The sequence below is a fragment of the Oncorhynchus mykiss genome, chromosome 10 (assembly GCF_013265735.2).
Source record: "Oncorhynchus mykiss isolate Arlee chromosome 10, USDA_OmykA_1.1, whole genome shotgun sequence".
NCBI classification, from domain to species: Eukaryota; Metazoa; Chordata; class Actinopteri; order Salmoniformes; family Salmonidae; genus Oncorhynchus; species Oncorhynchus mykiss.
The window spans coordinates 5,667,037-5,689,044 of NC_048574.1; the positions used below are offsets into that span (position 1 = coordinate 5,667,037).

Consider the following 22,008-nt stretch of genomic DNA (forward strand, 5'->3'; position numbering starts at 1 on the left):
GTGTCTGCACCAGCCAGAACTGTTTTCGGTCGTTCTCTTTGTTAGTTTTGTTATCTCCGTGTTCATTTAATAAATATGGACACATACCATGCCGTTACAGCACCATTACATCACCTCTACTAGGGCAGTATGTTGTATAAGGAAATATTTGACCAACATCCTGTTTCTGTATAACGAGCAACAGACATAACATGACTCTATTTTGTCAAACACCAATTCAGTACTAAGAAACTCTAACAATGGGCATGTGGCTGTTCTTTCAGCAGCATAGTGCACTGGTCTGTATCAGTTTGTTGTCCTGAGATGAGGTAACACTTTCTGCATCTATCTTGGCATCCTCTGCGCCCTACTCCCTTTGGTAATCACCTATTGACAAAACTGTTGAATGTTTAAAGAACGTTGGCGAACGTGAACGTTAGACCCCTTGTCTCTTCAAATTAACATTCAACCTACATGTTTCAGTTGGCAAATAGCCATCTATCTTCAAACGCATTCAGCCATTTTCAAACTACTCACCCTCGTTAACATACACACCCAGGCGCATACCATCGCAATACCTGCAACAGGGCCGATGTCCGACACGTCTGATCTGATGAGATTGGAATGGGGAAATCTGTTGCCCAGTTCTATCCAGTTACTGTGACTGTAGAAGTCCTGAAAATATAACAATGACAAGTTGTTTAAAAAAGTGTTATGACAAAGGCCATGTTATTCATTTATTAATGAGAATAAATCATTTTTAAATGCTTTTAGCAAAACTAATATTTAACAAAAGCACTCTCTCTTGTCTTATGGAGTAAGGAGATAATGAAAATAATCTAAATCACCTGTAAGGTGTGTAAAATGTCTCCCAGCTTCTGTCTTGCTGCCTCAAAGTTCCCTTGCTTGATGCTGGCTTTGACAGAGGTCATTCCATCTTTGATGAGTTTCCGCCCCTCGATGAATCTCTCCCCATCAAAGTGATATTCTTCATTGAACAGGTGACGGAAGTCAACTCCGGCATTTCTCCAGGTGACGTCTGATATGGCACTCTGGAAACTCTTAGCAGACCCTGATGAGGAGCAGGCTAGAGCCAGAGACTCTGCAGTCAGTGGTCCGGGCTACACACACACACACACACACACACACACACACACACACACACACACACACACACACACACACACACACACACACACACACACGCACATTTTAATAATTAATACATTATTCTACTATACTATATACTGTACTACATTAGAAAACACAACACCAATACTTTCTTTAAAATTATTAATTCATTAAAATGATAAATATAAAACAGTGACAGAATATGAGTCTGATGTGGTCTTTAGTTTTGTGGCTTTAGTTTACCTACCGGCAGAGTGAAGTCTCTTCCCTCAACCGAGGCCAGTTGCATGCACACCTTCGCCGTGGTCTGTAAGATGGCTTCCCTGGTGATCTCCAGGTGGTCCATGGAGCTGCCTGAGAAGAGCACCAGGAACCCCTGGACCCCTGTCTGCAAGAGGAGGAGAGAGACAACGGCCAGGACTGATGACATCATCAACCCGTCTGTGGGAGGGAGAGGACAGTCAACATGACTTTATCATAATATTATAGTTTAATCATACAGTGCCTTCAGAAAGTTTTCACAACCCTTGACCACATTTTGTTTTCTTACAACCTGAATTTAAGATGGATAAAATTAGATTTCTTGCCATTGACCTAACACAGACAATTCCCCATAATGTCAAAGTGGATTTTTTTAAACATATAATTATTCAAACCCTTTTTTATGGTCAAGCCTAAATAAGTTCATGATTTAACATGTGCTTAACAAGTCTCATGAGTTGCAATAATAGTGTTTAACATGATTTTTGAATGACTACCTCATCTCTGTACCCCACACATACAATTATCTGTAAGGTCCCTCAGTCGAGCAATGAGATTCAAACACAGATTCAACCACAAAGGACCATAGATACCCTTCGCAAAGAATGTATCAATACACCCAGTCACTACAAAGATACAGACGTCCTTCCTAACTCAATTGCCGGAGAGGAAGGAAACTGCTCAAGGATTTCACCATGAGACCAATGGTGACTTCAAAACAGTTACAGAGTTTAATGGCTGTGATAGGAGAAAATGGAGGATGGCTCAACAACATTGTAGTTACTACACAATACTAACCTAATTGACAGAGTGAAACGAAGGAAGCCTGTACAGAATAAAAATACTCCAAAACATGCATCCTGTTTGCAAAAAGGCACTAAAGTTATACTGTACAAAATGTGAGAAAGCAATTCACTTTTTGTTCCGAATACAGTGTTTTGTTTGGGGCAAATCCAATACAATACATTACTGAGTAATGCTTAGTGTGCTTGAGCACAGGGACTATGGTGGTCTGCTTGAAACATGTCAGTATTATGGTACCATTCACCATATTTTCAATTATAGTGGTGGCTGAATCATGTTATGGGTAAGCTTGTGATCGTTAAGGACTGGGGGGGTTTTCAGGGTTGAAAAGAAACGGAATGGAGCTACGCAAAATCGACAAAATCCTAAAAGAAAACCTGGTTGAGTCTGATTTCAGCAAGATACTGGGAGATTAATTCACATTCAACAGGACAATAAACTAAAACACAAGGCCAAATCTACATTGGAGTTGGTTACCAAGAAGACAGTGAATGTTCCTGAGTTTCCGAGTTACAGGTTTGACTTAAATCTGCTTGAAAGTCTATGGCAAGACTTGAAAATGGTTGTCTAGCAATGATCAACTACCAATTTGACAGAGCTTGAAGAATTTTGAAAAAAAATAAATGGGCAAATATTGCACAACCCAGGCATGGAAAGCTTTTAGAGACTTACTCAGAAAGACTCACAGCTGCGTTCACTGCCAAAGTTGATCGTAAACATGTGAATGATATTCTAACTTCACAACAAATAACTGTGGGACAACTTCTAATTATGTTCTACATGGAATACAATAAATTCACTTTTCCTCAATAGAGTTTGAAATTACAGTGCACACAGCACTAGAATATGAGCCCATTTAAACTCTAAATATTAGCAAAATATAATATTAATTTATGTACTGAAGTGGTCTTCATAAGCTTTAATTTGTGCAATTTAATTTGTGCAGCAAAGTATACCTTCTAAATGTGCTCCAATCAGTCAATATCTGTTTCCAAGGACACCTGAGCTGTCACACCCAGACCCCACACAGTGCTCCTATCCGTTTCTTTCCAGCCTTCATAACTACTGCCCACGTGCCCTTATCAACCAACAGCACATTTGACTACAAAGATCAACAAACGGACCAGTGCCTACCTTGTTATGCCACAGGATCAGACGTATGTCTGCTATGAAGTGATCTGATTCACACAGATGATGGGTCTCTTTATACAACACAACAAGGAAGTGCCGTGCCAACATGATTTACATGAAACCTTTCACTGTTGTCACCTGTTGCATAGACATGATATCTGTTTACAGTGGAAATATATTTTCATTGTTTCATTGTTCTTGTTCATAAGAAGAGTCACAACTGCCATCAGGATCCTGTATGTTATTACATTAATGTTTCTTCTCTGCCAGTCAGTATGCTACTAGCCTGTACCTACAGATGCTGTATCTTAATTTGATCATCCTGTTTTTGCAGGATTTTTTCTGAATAGCAGGAAATGGAATATTCAAGGCTTATGAAGTATTTAATTTCCAATTTAAAATCTCAGACTTGATTTGCCCTTATTAAATACCTTACCTTACAAAAAAATGACAAATTATAATCCACATAATAATGAACGTTTCCTGTTGCTGCAGGATTATTTTCCTGCTGTGAGAAACTGGATCAAATTAACATGTGGTAGGTATCTTTAGGTCAGTACTGTATGTGTTTTAGCTAACGTCTGTTATTGCTGTTGAGGAGATGTACAAAGCACATACAACCAAAGCAACATGCAACTAGGTTGGTATGCTCTTGCTATGCTACCTCCTGTTGAAATGTGAACCTTTGCCCCAGTTGGAGGTCCTGAGCGCTCTGGAGCAGATTTTCATCAAGGATCTCTCTGTACTTTGCTCCGTTCTTCTTTGCCTCAATCCTGACTAGTTTTAAATTTAAAAAGACATCCCCACAGCATGATGCTGCCACCACCATGCTTCACCATTGGGATGGTGCCAGGTTTCCTCCAGACGTGACGCTTGGCATTCAGGCCAAAGAGGCCAAGATCAATCTTGGTTTCATCAGACCAGATAATCTTGGTTCTCATGGTCTCAGTCTTCAGGTGTCTTTTGGCAAACTCCAAGTGGGATGTCTTGTGCCTTTTACTGAGTGGCTTCCGTCTGGCCAATCTACCATAAAGGCCTGATTGGTGGAGTGCTACAGAGATGGTTGTCCTTCTAGAGGTTTCTCCCATCTCCACAGAGGAACTCTGGAGCTCTGTCAGAGTGACCATCAGGTTCTTGGTCATCACCATGACCAAGGCTCTTCTCCCCCGATTGCTTAGTTTGGCTGGGTGGCCAGCTGTAGAAAGAGTCTAGGTGGTTCCAAACTGCTTCGGTTTAAGATCTGTGCCTCGACACAATATAGACAAGTGTGTGCCTTTCCAAATCATGTCCAATCAATTGAGTGTATCACAGGTGGACTCCAATCAAGTTGTAGAAACATCTCAAGGATGATCATTGGAAACAGGATGCACCTGAGCTCAATTTCGAGTCTCATAGCAAAGGGTCTGAATACCTTCTTTTTTTTCTGAGGGAGGATCAGCTTAATATTGCGGAAAGAATGTTGCTTCCAATGTAATTGTCTGCATCATTTCCAATCCCCCTTATTTTTGTTGGTAAATATATATATATCCATACACACATGCATATATACATACACATATATACATACACATACCTATATAGACATACATATTTTTTTAAAGAATATACCTTTATTATTATTCCCAGCAAACCCTCCCGCCGATCCCCCAATTGGAGTAAACTAATAAACACTTCTGCTTCAACCTTCAATCCATACATCTTATACACATTCTACAGACACAGTCTACTTTACAATAGTTCTCTCCTGTTTGTTCTTAGTCCTTCCTCTATTTCTGATGTCCATCCAGTTTGATTTCTATTTGTAACTGTGCTATTTCACAAAAGTTCTGAACCTTTATACATTTTACAGATCCTGTATGTTTTACATTGTTTATCTTGTTATTAGTCCCACCCTTCAGCTCCACTCAACCCCTCCCACCTGTCTCTCAAAATCATCCATTTTGGATTTCTACTTGACATATATTTTTCAACTGTGCTGTGATGCTTCACAAAAGAATTGAACCTTCCTATTCTCATAGCTTCTACAGATTGTAAATTAAAAATAAACGTTTTTGCTAAAATAATTATTATATTATTGATTGATTGACTATGGCTTTTCAAATCACCCAGTATTGCTATCTGTAGTGTTAGTTCTAGGCAAATGTTGCAATTCTTCAGCCATTCCTGGACCTGTGACAAAAATGAGCTACATATGGACAATACCAAAATAAATTATCTAATGACTCTGCCTCCTCACAGCAGAATCTGCAGAGCTGGGAAGATTGTATCCCCCATATATATAACATTCTATTAGTTGCAAGAATTTTGTATAGTAATTTATATTGAAAAATTTGAAGTTTTGAATCCGGCGTTGTTTTGTGTATCAATTCATAAACCATGTGCCATGGAATGGGTACATCGAAAATCTCTTCACAACTATTTAGCCAAAAAGGGTCTGAATACTTATGTACATCCGTTATTTGGTTTTAGATCACTAAAATCATGTTTTCTGCTTTGTGTTTGTTAGGTAACCCTTCACCATCACATCCTTAGTGGTTTTTATGTTGTGATTTAGAAGGAAATAACATTTGTAACATCAACTGGACCAAGATAGAACTTTTACAACTGTCTGACATCTTCTAATTATTTAATATATCAGATACAATAAATTCACTTTTCCTCAATAGATTTTGAAATTACCCACAGCACTAGAATATGATCCCATTTAAATTCTAAATATTAGCAAAATATAATATTCATTTATACACTGAAGTAGTCTGAATAACCTTTAATTTGTGCAATTTAATTTGTGCAGCAAAGTATACCTTCTAAATGTGTTCCAATGAGTCAATATGTGTTTCCAAGGACACCTGAGCTGTCACACCCAGACCCCACACAGTGCTCCTATCCTTTTCTTTCCAGCCTTCATAACTACTGCCCATGTGCCCTTATCAACCAAACAGCTCATTTGACTACAAAGATCAACAAACAGACCAGTGCCTACCTTGTTATGCCACAGGTTCAGAAGTATGTCTTCTATGAAGAGATATGATTCACACAGATGATGGGTCTCTTTATACAACACAACAAGGAAGTGCCGTGCTACCATGATCTACATGAAACCTTTCACTGTTGTCACCTGTTGCATAGACATGATATCTGTTTATGATCAATGGAAATAGGATGCACCTGAGCTCAATTTCGAGTCTCGTAACAAAGGGTCTGAATTCTTATGTAAATGAGGTATTTCTGTTTTATTTTTAATACATTTGCAAAATTTTAAATTAAAAAAAAATTAAATGTTTTGTCATTATGGGGGGTTGTGTGTAGATTGATGAGGATTTTTTTAAAATCAATTTTAAAATAAGGCTGTAACGTAACAAAATGTGGATGAAGTCAAGGGGTCTGAATACTTTCCGAAGGCACTGTATTTTAATTTCTTATTTTCCCCTAAACCTACCTCCCTCCCCTAATTGCAGTAAACTAATGGACAACAACCCTTAGGCTTCTACCTCCAGCTTATACATACTATACACTATATAAATTTTATGGACACAGTATAATTTACAATAGTTATCTTTTGTTTGTTTTGAGTCCCATCCTTCAGCTCTACTCAACCCCTCCCATCTATCTCTGAACACCATCCAGTCCCATACTTCAGCTCTACTCAAACCCTCCCATCTATCTCTGAACACCATCCAGTCCCATCCTTCAGCTCCCCTCAACCCCTCCCATCTACCTCTGAACACCATCCAGTCCCATCCTTCAGCTCCCCTCAACCCCTCCCATCTATCTCTGAACACCATCCAGTCCCATCCTTCAGCTCTACTCAACCCCTCCCATCTATCTCTGAACACCATCCAGTCCCATCCTTCAGCTCCCCTCAACCCCTCCCATCTATCTCTGAACACCATCCAGTCCCATCCTTCAGCTCTACTCAACCCCTCCCATCTACCTCTGAACACCATCCAGTCCCCTCCTTCAGCTCCATTCAACCCCTCCCATCTATTTCTGAACACCATCCAGTCCCATCCTTCAGCTACCATCAACCCCTCCCATCTATCTCTGAACACCATCCGGTCCCATCCTTCAGCTCCACTCAACCCCTCCCATCTATTTCTGAACACCATCCAGTCCCATCCTTCAGCTACCATCAACCCCTCCCATCTATCTCTGAACACCCTCCGGTCCCATCCTTCAGCTCCACTCAACCCCTCCCATCTATCTCTGAACACCATCCAGTCCCATCCTTCAGCTCCATTCAACCCCTTCCATCTATCTCTGAACACCATCCAGTCCCATCCTTCAGCTCTACCCAACCCCTCCCATCTATCTCTGAACACCATACAGTCCCATCCTTCAGCTCTACTCAACCCCTCCCATCTATCTCTGAACACCATCCAGTCCCATCCTTCAGCTACCTTCATCCCTTTCCATCTATCTCTGAACACCATCCAGTCCCATCCTTCAGCTCCCCTCAACCCCTACCATCTATCTCTAAACACCATCCAGTCCCATCCTTCAGCTCTACTCAACCTCTTCCCATCTATCTCTGAACACCATCCAGTCCCATCCTTCAGCTACCATCAACCCCTCCCATCTGTCTCTGATCACCATCCAGTCCCCTCCTTCAGCTCCATTCAACCCCTCCCATCTATGTCTGAACACCATCCAGTCCCATCCTTCAGCTCCATTCAACCCCTCCCATCTATCTCTGAACACCATCCAGTCCCATCCTTCAGCTCTACTCAACCCCTCCCATCTATCTCTGAACACCATCCAGTCCCATCCTTCAGCTCCATTCAACCCCTCCCATCTATCTCTGAACACCATCCAGTCCCATCCTTCATCTCCATTCAACCCCTCCCATCTATCTCTGAACACCATCCAGTCCCATCCTTCAGCTACCCTCATCCCTTTCCATCTATCTCTGAACACCATCCAGTCCCATCCTTCATCTCCATTCAACCCCTCCCATCTATCTCTGAAGACCATCCAGTCCCACACTTCAGCTCCCCTCAACCCCTCCCATCTATCTCTGAACACCATCCAGTCCCATCCTTCAGCTCTACTCAACCCCTCCCCATCTATCTCTGAACACCATCCAGTCCCATCCTTCAGCTACCATCAACCCCTCCCACCTGTCTCTGATCACCATCCAGTCCCCTCCTTCAGCTCCATTCAACCCCTCCCATCTATCTCTGAACACCATCCAGTTTAGATTTCTTTTTGCCATATATTTTTCAACCTTGCTGTGATGTTTCACAAAAGTTCTGAACCTTTCTATTCTCATAGTTTCTATAGATTGTAAATTAAAGATACAATTTTTTGCTAAGATTATTATAATATTATTTATCGATTGACTATGACTTTTTAAATCACCCAGCAGTGTGATTTGCAGAGTTAGCTTCAGATAAATGTTGCGATTCTTCAGCCAATTTTGGTCTTTAATGTCGACAGACAAGTTCCTTACTTACCTTCCACTTGCCTCTTCCATTTTTGCAGTAATGCTGGAGTTAGTCTGTTGTAATTTTGGGTAGAGCAGACATTGCCATATGTGTTTGTTAGCTACATGTGTGACAAACCTCCACCAGTCCTGTTTATATCATTTACAAAGATTATACCTTTTTTTAAATCCCTAAATATATATATATATTTTTTAAATCAATTAGTATTTTTGAGTTTTACCATAATATTTCTTTCTGGTGGATTAAACTGATATTGCAGCCAACTTTCTACCGAAATTGAAAGATTGTTATCTGAATAAAGGGGAAAATGCCAGTCTTGAACATGGGGTGAGACATTCTTACTAATTTGCTAGAGAAGCAGGAAGTGGCGTGCCACCATGACTTTCAAGAAACTTTTCACTGTCGTCACGTGTTGCTTTGGCATGATATCTTTTTACAGTAGAAATATCTTTGTTTTCATTGTTCTGGTTCATAAGAAGAGTCACGTACAACTGCCATCAGGATCTTGTATGATATTACATTGAGGTTTCTTCTCTGCCAGTCAGTATGCTACTAGCCTGGTCCTACAGATGCTGTATAGTAATTTGATCACCCTGTTGTTGCAGGAATTTTTCTGAACAGCAGGAAAGACAAACTTGTAGTGTATTCAAGGCTTCTAAAGTTTGTAATTTCAAATCTCAGACTTGATTTGCCCTTACGAAATATGTATCAACCCCTACAAACAAATATCAATTAATTATAATTCACATCGTAATTCACATTTCCTGTTGCTGCAGGATTATTTTCCTGCTGTGAGAAATTGGGTCAAATTAAGATACAATATCTTTAGGTCAGTTCTGACATAACACTACTTGTATTTTTCCTTATGTTGTCCCTGATTGAGAACCATATTTAGGTAGCCTGTTTTCTATTGTGTTTCGTGTGTGATTATTTTCTGTTTTCTGTTGTGTGTCTGCAACAGCCAGTACTGTTTTCGGTCGTTCTCTTCGTTAGTTTTGTTATCTCCGTGTTCATTTAATAAATATGGACACATACCACGCTGCACCTTGGTCCTCCTCTTCTTCCACCAACGACGGCCATTACAGCACCATTACATCACCTCTACTAGGGCAGTATGTTGTATAAGGAAATATTTGACCAACATCCTGTATCTGTATGACGAGCAACAGACATAACATGACTCTATTTTGTCAATCACCAATTCAGGACAAAGAAACTCTAACAATGGGCATGTGGCTGTTCTTTCAGCAGCATAGTCCACTGGTCTGTATCAGTTTGTTGTCCTGAGTTGAGTAAACACTTTTCTGCATGTATCTTGGCATCCTCTGCACACTACTCCCTTTGGTAATCACCTACTGATAAAACTGTTGAATGTTGAATGTTTAAGGAATGTTGGTGAACATGAATGTTAGACCCCTGGTCTCTTCAGAGGAACATCAACCTGCATGTTTCAGTTGGCAATTAGCCATCTTCAAACTCATTCAGCCATTTTCAAACTACTCACCCTCTTTAACACACAACCAGACGCACACCATCGCAATACCTGCAACAGGGCCGATGTCTGACACGTCTGATCTGATGAGATTGGAATGGGGAAATCTGTTGCCCAGTTCTATCCAGTTACTGTGACTGTAGAAGTCCTGAAAATATAACAATGACAAGTTGTTTAAAATAGTGTTATGACAAAGGCCATGTTATTCATTTATTCATGAGAATAAACCTTTTGTAAATGCTTTTAGCAAAACTAACATTTCATCAAAAGCACTCTCTCTTGTCTTGTGGAGTAAGGAGATAATGCAAACTATCTAAATCACCTGTAAGGTGTGTAAAATGTCTCCCAGCTTCTGTCTTGCTGCCTCAATGTTCCCTCGCTTGATGCTGGCTTTGACAGAGCTCATGCCATCTGTGATGAGTTTCCGCCCCTCCACGAACCTCTCCCCATCAAAGTGGTACTCTTCATTGAACAGTGTTGGGGAATAATCAGAATTAGTTGGTAACATAGGTAAGATGTTTTATGTTCATCATATGTTTGCAAGTTATTTCTCATCAGAATGTTATTTTTGTATAATACTGTGGCAGGGTTGCAGTATCTGTTCTATGTCAAGACTAAGTTGTTTGGGCCGCAGAGAGGGGAGAGGTCAAGCGTGTATCTCTTGGCTCCACAATGTCTGTGTGCCAGTCAATGTGTCTCTGTGATCTTGTCAAGATAGGATGGATTTGATATTTGCCTGTTGATATGGAGGATTGGTTTATGGTTCTGAGTTTGAGAAAATAACATAGTTTAGGAGACAAAGCTGAACGATAAATTATGCCGATGCTGTCTGGCTATGTGTGTCTTTGCTATAAAGGATCTCAGTTGCAATGTGTAAGGGTCTCTCAGAGAATTAATTTATAGACACTGAATTGATCTGAGAGTCACAGGGTTGTGATGAAGCTCATATAATTAAAGATGGACTTTGTGATAACTAACTCTGACTGGTGTGTGGTTCGCTCTCATGATTTGGTAAATACAGGAAATTTCCACGACAACAGGTGACGGAAGTCAACTCTGGTATTTCTCCAGGTGACATCTAACACACACACACACACACACACACACACACACACTAATAACGAATTAATTAATTCTACTATATAGTGTACTACACCAACATAACACCAATACCTTCTTTACTATGACAAAGTATAAATATAAAACAGTGCCTGTATATGAGTCTGATGTTACTTCGTTTCATGGCTTTAATTGACTTACCGTCAGAGTGAAGTCTCTTCCCTGGATTGTGCAAATTTGTTCTTTTCAAAATTCTTCGGTTGTTGATCAACGCTACACAACCATTTTCAGGTCCTGCCATACATTTTCAAGCAGATTTAACCCTTGTGTGTCTTAAGGGCCAAAAATACCCGCCACTATGTTTAACACGAGAGAAAACGCCCGAAATGATATTTTTTTCAACTTGAAATTTGATGACTTTTTCCTAGAGTGACCCCAACATTAGAAAAATGAAACACCCCCTTTGTTCATATTTCAATGAAAGCTGTACACCACCAGGGTACAAAGATAACACATTTGGAGGGTTTCCGTAAATATGGAAAAGGATTGATGAGATTGACCTGCTTGCTTACATAGGGTTGCTAATCTTAGCGGGTGTGTATAGGTCCCGAGGCGAGGCTACATAGGGCTGCTAATCTTAGCGGGTGTGTATAGGTCCCGAGGCGAGGCTACATGTAGTCTCTGGGATGCAGAGAGTGGAAGGGTGATCTCCGTGCCACAATGCCTCTGAAAGTCTTTCACACTTTCTCAAGAATGCTACGATTTGATCACCGTGAGTCAAGACCTGAGAGATGTATGAGAGACAAACTGGAGGCCATAAGAGAGATCTGGGAGGAGTGGGTGGAGCCATAAGAGAGGTCTGGGAGAAGTGGGTGGAGCCATTAGAGAGGTCTGGGAGAAGTGGGTGGAGCCATAAGAGAGGTCTGGGAGAAGTGGGTCTGCCGTACCTCTACAACCCTGGGCCTGAAGTAACAGTGGATAAGCAACTGGTTCCATTCAGAGGTACATTTGGTTTTCTTCATATCTGTAATGTAAGTGATTTTCACTGTTAATTCTATTATGTATTGCTGTAATATCATTGATTTATGTGATACTAATTACTGATAGTAATCTCTTTTGTCAAAAGTTCGCTATACTTTCTGGCAGTACATGCCGAGCAAGCCAGCAAAGTATGGCATCAAGATATTGGTGGCCTGTGACGCACAATCCCGCTATGCTTGGAACATGCAAGTCTACACAGGGAAGCCGACCAGTGGAGGCCCGGAGAAGAACCAGGGGATGCGGGTTGTGATTGATGTGACAGATGGACTGAGGGGGCACAATGTCACGTGTGACAATTTCTTCACCTCTTATGAACTCAGCCAGCAGCTCCTGAAGAGGAAGATCACCATGGTTGGCACAGTTAGAAAGAACAAGCCTGAGCTCCCCTCTGCACTCCTCACAACAAGGAGAGAGACCTTCTCATCAAAGTTTGCTTTCACCCCACCACCACTCTAGTTTCTTACCTCCCAAAGAGGAACAAGAATGTGGTCCTCCTGAGCACACTGCACAAAACGGCTGAGATCGGTGATCTTGAGGACAGGAAGCCAGCCATCATCCTGGACTACAACCACAACAAAGGAGGCGTGGGCAACCTGGACAAGGAGATTGGAACTTACAGCTGCAGGAGGAGGATGACTGCCCACTGGCCCCTGGTCATCTTCCATAACATCATTGATGTGTACTCTTACAATGCCGTCATGATTTGAACAAGATCAATTCTATCTGGATGCCTGATAAGCCGAGCAAGAGGAGGGTGTTCCTGGAGCAGCTGGGAAAGACTTTTAACCCCACACATTCAAAGAAGGGAGCACCTCCCCAGCACAGCAGCCTCTGCAGCGCTTGTGAAAGCTGTTCATGGGGCTGAATCTTGTCCTGATCCACCTGAGGCTGCAGCTGGGCCAGACGAGAGGAGGAGATGCCAATTCTGCCCCCCAAAGAAGGACTGTAAAACAAATACTATGTGCTGCACATGTGAGAAATACATCTGCAAAGTCCAGGCACACACACTTGCATACTGTCCTACATGTGCTAATTAGAGTTGATTGATTTATGTTCTTCACGTTTTTGTTTTGTGTCTATTATCTCATTCTTATTTATTGTTGTTGTTTATAGACCTTGTGGGTGGGGGCAATGGTTCATAAAATGGGAGAAGACTAGTATTTAGTAGTTGAATTCCTCAATGTACAGAATATAAGAATGTATCACTATGCTCCCAAATAGGTTCAAGACTGTTTTTGTTTCCCTTCAATAAAATGCGTTCAAAACTACTTTCTGCACATTTCTGCTACTTTCTTAGTGCTATCTCTTGCTAAAACAATATGTTTGGTTGTCCAAAATGCGTGTTTACACCAATGCAGTACCTTTAGCAATAAGGTTCCTCAGTCGAGCAGTGAGTTTCAAACACATATTCAACTCAGTGACTAAACTCTCAATGTAATCCATGTTAAATGCACACATCCACACATGCACACATCCATGTTAAATGCACACATCCACACATGCACACATCCATTTTAAATGCACACATCCACACATGCACACATCCATGTTAAATGCACACATCCACACATGCACACATCCATTTTAAATGCACACATCCACACATGCACACATCCATTTTAAATGCACACATCCACACATGCACACATCCATGTTAAATGCACACATCCACACATGCACACATCCATTTTAAATGCACACATCCACACATGCACACATCCATTTTAAATGCACACATCCACACATGCACACATCCATGTTAAATGCACACATCCACACATGCACACATCCATTTTAATTGCACACATCCATGTTAAATGCACACATCCACACATGTACACATCCATGTTAAATGCACACATCCACACATGCACACATCCGTTTTAAATGCACACATCCACACATGCACACATCCATTTTAAATGCACACATCCACACATGCACACATCCATGTTAAATGCACACATCCACACATGCACACATCCATTTTAAATGCACACATCCACACATGCACACATCCATTTTAAATGCACACATCCACACATGCACACATCCATGTTAAATGCACACATCCACACATGCACACATCCATTTTAAATGCACACATCCACACATGCACACATCCGTTTTAAATGCACACATCCACACATGCACACATCCATGTTAAATGCACACATCCACACATGCACACATCCATTTTAATTGCACACATCCATGTTAAATGCACACATCCATGTTAAATGCACACATCCACACATGCACACATCCATGTTAAATGCACACATCCACACATGCACACATCCATTTTAAATGCACACATCCACACATGCACACATCCATGTTAAATGCACACATCCACACATGCACACATCCATTTTAAATGCACACATCCAAACATGCACACATCCATTTTAAATGCACACATCCACACATGCACACATCCATGTTAAATGCACACATCCACACATGCACACATCCATGTTAAATGCACACATCCACACATGCACACATCCATTTTAAATGCACACATCCACACATGCACACATCCATTTTAAATGCACACATCCACACATGCACACATCCATGTTAAATGCACACATCCACACATGCACACATCCATGTTAAATGCACACATCCACACATGCACACATCCATGTTAAATGCACACATCCACACATGCACACATCCATGTTAAATGCACACATCCACACATGCACACATCCATGTTAAATGCACACATCCACACATGCACACATCCATGTTAAATGCACACATCCACACATGCACACATCCATTTTAAATGCACACATCCATTTTAAATGCACACATCCATGTTAAATGCACACATCCACACATGCACACATCCATTTTAAATGCACACATCCATGTTAAATGCACACATCCACACATGCACACATCCATTTTAAATGCACACATCCACACATGCACACATCCATTTTAAATGCACACATCCATGTTAAATGCACACATCCACACATGCACACATCCATTTTAATTGCACACATCCATGTTAAATGCACACATCCACACATGCACACATCCATGTTAAATGCACACATCCACACATGCACACATCCATGTTAAATGCACACATCCACACATGCACACATCCATTTTAAATGCAGGCTGTAACACAAGAAAACAAATTAAAAGTCAAGGCGTATGAATACTTTCTGAAAGCACTAATTCATATGTCTTGACTCCAGTTTAAGTTCACATTTATTTTATTTAACTAGGCAAGTCAGTTAAGAAGAAATTCTTATTTTCAATGATGCCCTAGGAACAGGTCTAGGAACAGTGGGTAAACTGGTCTAGTGGGTTAACTGGTCTAGGAACAGTGGGTTAACTGGTCTAGGAACAGTGGGTTAACTGGTCTAGGAACAGTGGGTTAACTGGTCTAGGAACAGTGGGTTAACTGGTCTAGGAACAGTGGGTTAACTGGTCTAGGAACAGTGGGTTAACTGGTCTAGGAACAGTGGGTTAACTGGTCTAGGAACAGTGGGTTAACTGGTCTAGGAACAGTGGGTTAACTGGTCTAGGAACAGTGGGTTAACTGGTCTAGGAACAGTGGGTTAACCGGTCTAGGAACAGTGGGTTAACCGGTCTAGGAACAGTGGGTTAACCGGTCTAGGAACAGTGGGTTAACCGGTCTAGGAACAGTGGGTTAACCGGTCTAGGAACAGTGGGTTAACCGGTCTAGGAACAGTGGGTTAACCGGTCTAGGAACAGTGGGTTAACTGGTCTAGGAACAGTGGGTTAACTGGTCTAGGAACAGTGGGTTAACTGGTCTAGGAACAGTGGGTTAACTGGTCTAGGAACAGTGGGTTAACTGGTCTAGGAACAGTGGGTTAACCGGTCTAGGAACAGTGGGTAAACCGGTCTAGGAACAGTGGGTTAACCGGTCTAGGAACAGTGGGTTAACCGGTCTAGGAACAGTGGGTTAACTGGTCTAGGAACAGTGGGTTAACCGGTCTAGGAACAGTGGGTTAACTGGTCTAGGAACAGTGGGTTAACTGGTCTAGGAACAGTGGGTTAACTGGTCTAGGAACAGTGGGTTAACTGGTCTAGGAACAGTGGGTTAACTGGTCTAGGAACAGTGGGTTAACTGGTCTAGGAACAGTGGGGTTAACTGGTCTAGGAACAGTGGGTAAACTGGTCTAGGAACAGTGGGTTAACTGGTCTAGGAACAGTGGGTTAACTGGTCTAGGAACAGTGGGTTAACTGGTCTAGGAACAGTGGGTTAACTGGTCTAGGAACAGTGGGTTAACTGGTCTAGGAACAGTGGGTTAACTGGTCTAGGAACAGTGGATTAACTGGTCTAGGAACAGTGGGTTAACTGGTCTAGGAACAGTGGGTTAACTGGTCTAGGAACAGTGGGTTAACTGGTCTAGGAACAGTGGGTTAACTGGTCTAGGAACAGTGGGTTAACTGGTCTAGGAACAGTGGGTTAACTGGTCTAGGAACAGTGGGTTAACTGGTCTAGGAACAGTAGGTTAACTGGTCTAGGAACAGTGGGTTAACTGGTCTAGGAACAGTGGGTTAACTGGTCTAGGAACAGTGGGTTAACTGGTCTAGGAACAGTAGGTTAACTGGTCTAGGAACAGTGGGTTAACTGGTCTAGGAACAGTGGGTTAACTGGTCTAGGAACAGTAGGTTAACTGGTCTAGGAACAGTGGGTTAACAGTGGGCTAACTGGTCTAGGAACAGTGGGTTAACTGGTCTAGGAACGGTGGGTTAACTGCCTTGTTCGGGAGCAGAACAACAGATTTGTACCTCGTCAGCTCGAGGATTTGATCTTGCAATCTTTCGGTTACTAGTCCAACACTCTAACCACTAGGCTACCTGCTGCCCCTTCACTCTAACCACTAGGCTACCTGTTGCCCCTTCACTCTAACCACTAGGCTACACTGCCGCCCCTACACTCAAACCACTAGGCTACACTGCAACCCCTAGTGACGATGGTGGAAGTCCAATACAGCTCCATTGAGTGGTATTTCATTCAAAGCTACCCTGTGAATTTTTAAAAACTTTACCGGGTACAGATCAAGTTGGATGGTTGAGGGGCAGCTATGGGTGAACGGTGAGGGGATCTTGAAGGGTTGGGAGCTTGGGCTGGTGGCCGGTGGCCGATTGGTTGCTGGTTCGGGTCTTTGTTTTGACTTGGTGGGAGATCTGTTGTTTTGCCTTTGGGCGGGGCGTTGACCCTGGCTGCTTCAGTGGGTCGCTCTGGATGAGAGTCTGTTGGATGACTGAATGTAATGTGATGGAAATGTTGAGCGGCTCACGGCAGGTAGATTGTATGTTTTAATATTCACAATGTTTTTTATTTTATTAAGCATGCAACTTTAAAAAAAAAAAATATTCAGAACATCAAATTGGCTTTTGCAAATTCTGCAGTCTATATGCGAAGAAATGTGTCCACTCATCTGGGACACAGTGTGCATGTACAATACAACTACATGCCGTTCTAATGCTGAATTCAGTAACGGTGGACAAGGACTGCCATTCCCTTGCGGACCTGATGGTTGAGTGAGAGAGCAGGAGATGCATGGTGCAGAAAAGTAATAAATGCCCTGATGTAACGGAGGTCAGACGACACTTAGAGCTAGCTTTACTTTCCTAACTGATAGCGTGTGTTGGTTCCTGACTTCCCTGAAAAGTTGCATATCGCGGGGACTATTCTATGCTAGTGCAGAACGCCACAGGATATGTTTGTGCTTTGTCAGATTGAACACTTTGATTAACCTTTGATTGAAAACGGTGGACAAATGTTGACATTGAAGAATTAGTAACATGTACATTTCCCAGGTGTGGTTTTCTTACATTGTAGTTGGAGAAGTTGGAGTCCCTCACTGCCCTACATTGTTTCCTCGCCATTTTAAATGTCAATTTCAAAACATTGTAGAACTAAGAACAGATATAGCCCTTGCTTCACTCCAGACCTGACTGCCCTCGACCAGCACAAACATATCCTGTGGCGTTCTGCACTAGCATAGAATAGTCCCCGCGATATGCAACTTTTCAGGGAAGTCAGGAACCAACACACGCTATCAGTTAGGAAAGTAAAGCTAGCTTTTCCAAACACAAATTTGCATCATGTAGCTCTAACTCCAAAATGTTTTGGGACACTGTAAAGTCCATGGAGATCAAGAGCACCTCCTCCCAGCTGCCCACTGCACCGAGGCTAGGAAACACTGTCACCACCGATAAATACACAATAATCAAGAATTTTAATAAGCATTTCTCTACGGCTGGTCATGCTTTCCTCCTGGCTTTCCTCCAGCTTCTCCTTCACCCAAATCACGATAGCAGATGTTCTGAAAGAGCTGCAAATCCTGGACCCGTACAAATCAGCTGGGCTTGAGGTTGTCTGTTCAACCTCTCTTTCGTATCGTCTGAGATCCCTAAAGATTGGAAAGCTGCCGCGGTCCTCCCCCTCGTCAAGGGGGGGGGGGGGGGGGGGACTCTTGACCCAAACTGTTATAGACCTTTATCCATCCTGCCCTGCCTTTCTAAAGTCTTCGAAAGCCAAGTTAACAAACAGTTCACTGACCATTTCGAATCCCACCGTACCTTCTCCGCTGTGCAATCCGGTTTCCGAGCTGGTCACGGGTGCTCCTCAGTCACGGTCAAGGTCCTAAACGATATCATAACCGCCTTCAATAAAAGACAGTACTGTGCAGCCGTCTTCATCGACCTGGCCATGGCTTTCAACTCTGTCAATCACCGTATTCTTATCGGCAGACTCAACAGCCTTGGTTTCTCAAATGACTGCCTCGCCTGGTTCACCAACTACTTCTCAGATAGAGTTCAGTGTGTCAAATCAAAGGGCCTGTTATCCGGACCTCTGGCAGTCTCTATGGGGGTGCCACAGGGTTCAATTCTCGGGCCGACTCTTTTCTCTGTATATATCAACGATTTTGCTCTTGCTGCGGGTGATTCCCTGCTCCACCTCTACGCAGACGACACCGTTCTGTATACATCTGGCCCTTTGGACACTGTTTTAAAAAACCTCCAAACGAGCTTCAATGCCATACAACACTGCTTCTGTGGCCTCCAACTGCTCTTAAACACTAGTAAAACTAAATGCATGCTTCTCAACCGATCACTGCCCGCACCTGCCCGCCCGACTAGCATCACTACTCTGGTTGCTTCTGACTTAGAATATGTGGACAATTACAAATACCTAGGTGTCTAGCTAGACTGTAAACTCTCCTTCCAGACTCCTATTAAACATCTCCAATCCAAAATGAAATCTAGAATCAGCTTCCTATTTCGCAACAATGCCTCCTTCACTCACGCTGGCAAACATAACCTCGTAAAACTGACTATCCTACCAAACAGATCCTCAACTTCGGCGATGCCATTTACAAATTTGCCTCCAAATATACCACCAAATCAAATCAAATCACATGTATTTCTACAGCCCTTCTTACATCAGCTGATATCTCAAAGTGCTATACAGAAACCCATCCTAAAACCCCAAACAGCAAGCAATGCAGCTGTAGAAGCACGGTGGCTAGGAAAAACTCCCTAGAAAGGCCAAAACCTAGGAAGAAACCTAGAGAGGAACCAGGCTATGTGGGTGGCCAGTCCTCTTCTGGCTGTGCCGGGTGGAGATTATAACAGAACATGGCCAAAATGTTCAAATGTTCATAAATGACCAGCATGGTCAAATAACAATAATCGCAGTAGTTGTCAAGGGTGCAACAAGTCAGCACCTCAAGAGTAAATGTCAGTTGGCTTTCCATAGCCGATCATTGAGAGTATCTCTACTGCTCCTGCTGTCTCTATACGTCCGGTGAACAGGTCAGGGTTCCATAGCCCAGGGTTAGGGTTAGGGTCAGGGTCAGGGTCAGGCTCAGGATTAGGGTCAGGGTCAGGGTCAGGGTCAGGGTCAGGGTCAGGGTCAGGGTCAGGGTTAGGGTCAGGGTCAGGGTCAGGGTTAGGGTCACGGTTAGTGTCAGGGTCAGGATTAGGGTCAGGGTCAGGGTCAGGGTCAGGGTCAGGGTCAGGGTTAGGGTTAGGGTCAGGGTCAGTTAATCCACTGTTCTTCGAAAGGACTTCATTGTACATAAGAATTTGTTTTTAACTGACTCGCCTAGTTAAATAAAGGTTCAATTAAATTGTAAAACAATTATATCAAAGACAATGGCCTCTTCATGATAATACTTCAATTAAAATATCTTCCTAGCCAACATGTTCCAGAAGTGTACAGTGTACCCACACATGTACAATATGGTTGATGCTCATTGGCAGGTTGGCAAGTTCTGTTCAAATCAGATTCAGGTTTATTTAACACCGTTATTTAGCTAAAATAACATAAAATGTAGGATGTCATCTTAACATTTATTTAACCTTCATTATACGAATGTTTCAACATTTGCTGGTCCTCAACCATAACCTGTTATCTATAAGGTAACATCTAATTGACAGGGAAAACTGAGTGAGAGCAACTATTTATCATCATCATCATCATCATCATCATCATCTTCATTGTTGTTGTCATATAATCATCATGAAATGTAAGATGACATCCAGTGTGTTGCGTTGATGTTGCTTCAGGTTGCTTGACTGTGCGAAACTTATTCAAACTTGGCGCAGCGGTAAGGCTTCTCTCCAGTGTGAATCTGCGTGTGTTTTATCTTATCCAATGAAGTGATTGCATCTCTTCCAAAGTTAAAGGCATTTGTATGGCTTCTCTCCAGTGTGAATCCACATATGTGTTTTATCTTATCCAATTAAGTGATTGCATCTCTTCCAAAGTTAAAGGCATTTGTATGGTTTCTCTCCAGTGTGAATCCACATATGTGTTTTATCTTATCCAATGAAGTGATTGCATCTCTTCCAAAGTTAAAGGCATTTGTATGGTTTCTCTCCGGTGTGAATTCTCGAGTGAATCATGGAGTCTCTTGACGAAGCGAAGCTTTTCCCTCAGTCTGAGCAGTAGTGTGGTTTCTCCCCTGGTGTTTCTTCATGCGTCTTAAATGTGAGAAATTCTTCCCACAGTCAGAACAGTTATTAGGCCTCTCTCCTGTATGTATTTTTACATGTAGTTTTAGGTTTCCAGATTGAGATAAGCTCTTTCCACATTGTGTGCAAGGATATTATTTATTTCCTGTATGTACAGTGTTCTTTGGTGCGTTTCCAATTTTCCAGATGATGTAAAGTCTTTGCCACGGTCAAAGCAGTGGTAAGGTTTCTCTCCAGTGTGTATCCGCTGGTTTTGTTTCATGCTGCCTAACTGTGAGAAACTCTTACCACAGTCAGGGAAGTTATAAGGTTTCTCTCCTGTATGAATTATGTCATGTAGTTTCAGGATTAAATTGTGCCCCTCCTCTAACTACACACAATACCCCATAATGACAAAGCAAAAACAGATTTAGACATTTTTGCAAATACAAAATAAATAAAACTGAAATATCAAATTGACATAAGATTTCAGACACTTTATTCAGTACTTTGTTGAAGCACCTTTAGCAGTGATTACGGCCTTGAATATGACGCTACAAGCTTAGCACACCTTTATTTGGGGTTGGATGGGGAGCGTCGCTGTACAGCTATTTTCAGGTCTCTCCAGAGATGTTCGATCGGGTTCAAGTCAAATCAAATCAAATCAAATCCAATTTTATTTGTCACATA

General features: G+C 42.0%; 1 protein-coding gene across 1 annotated transcript in view; it reads right to left on the reverse strand.

Annotated features, from left to right (window-relative positions):
* The window catches only part of LOC118936905 (von Willebrand factor A domain-containing protein 7-like), a 39,563-nt gene that overhangs the window by 1,887 nt on the left and 15,668 nt on the right, over window positions 1-22,008 (reverse strand). Inside the window, exons 2-4 of the mRNA XM_036934550.1 lie at window positions 1,358-1,498; window positions 828-1,100; window positions 558-654 (exon numbers count right to left, since the gene is read on the reverse strand). Of these exons, the coding sequence (XP_036790445.1) occupies window positions 558-654; window positions 828-1,100; window positions 1,358-1,498 (511 nt within the window). The remainder of the gene's footprint in view (window positions 1-557; window positions 655-827; window positions 1,101-1,357; window positions 1,499-22,008) is intronic.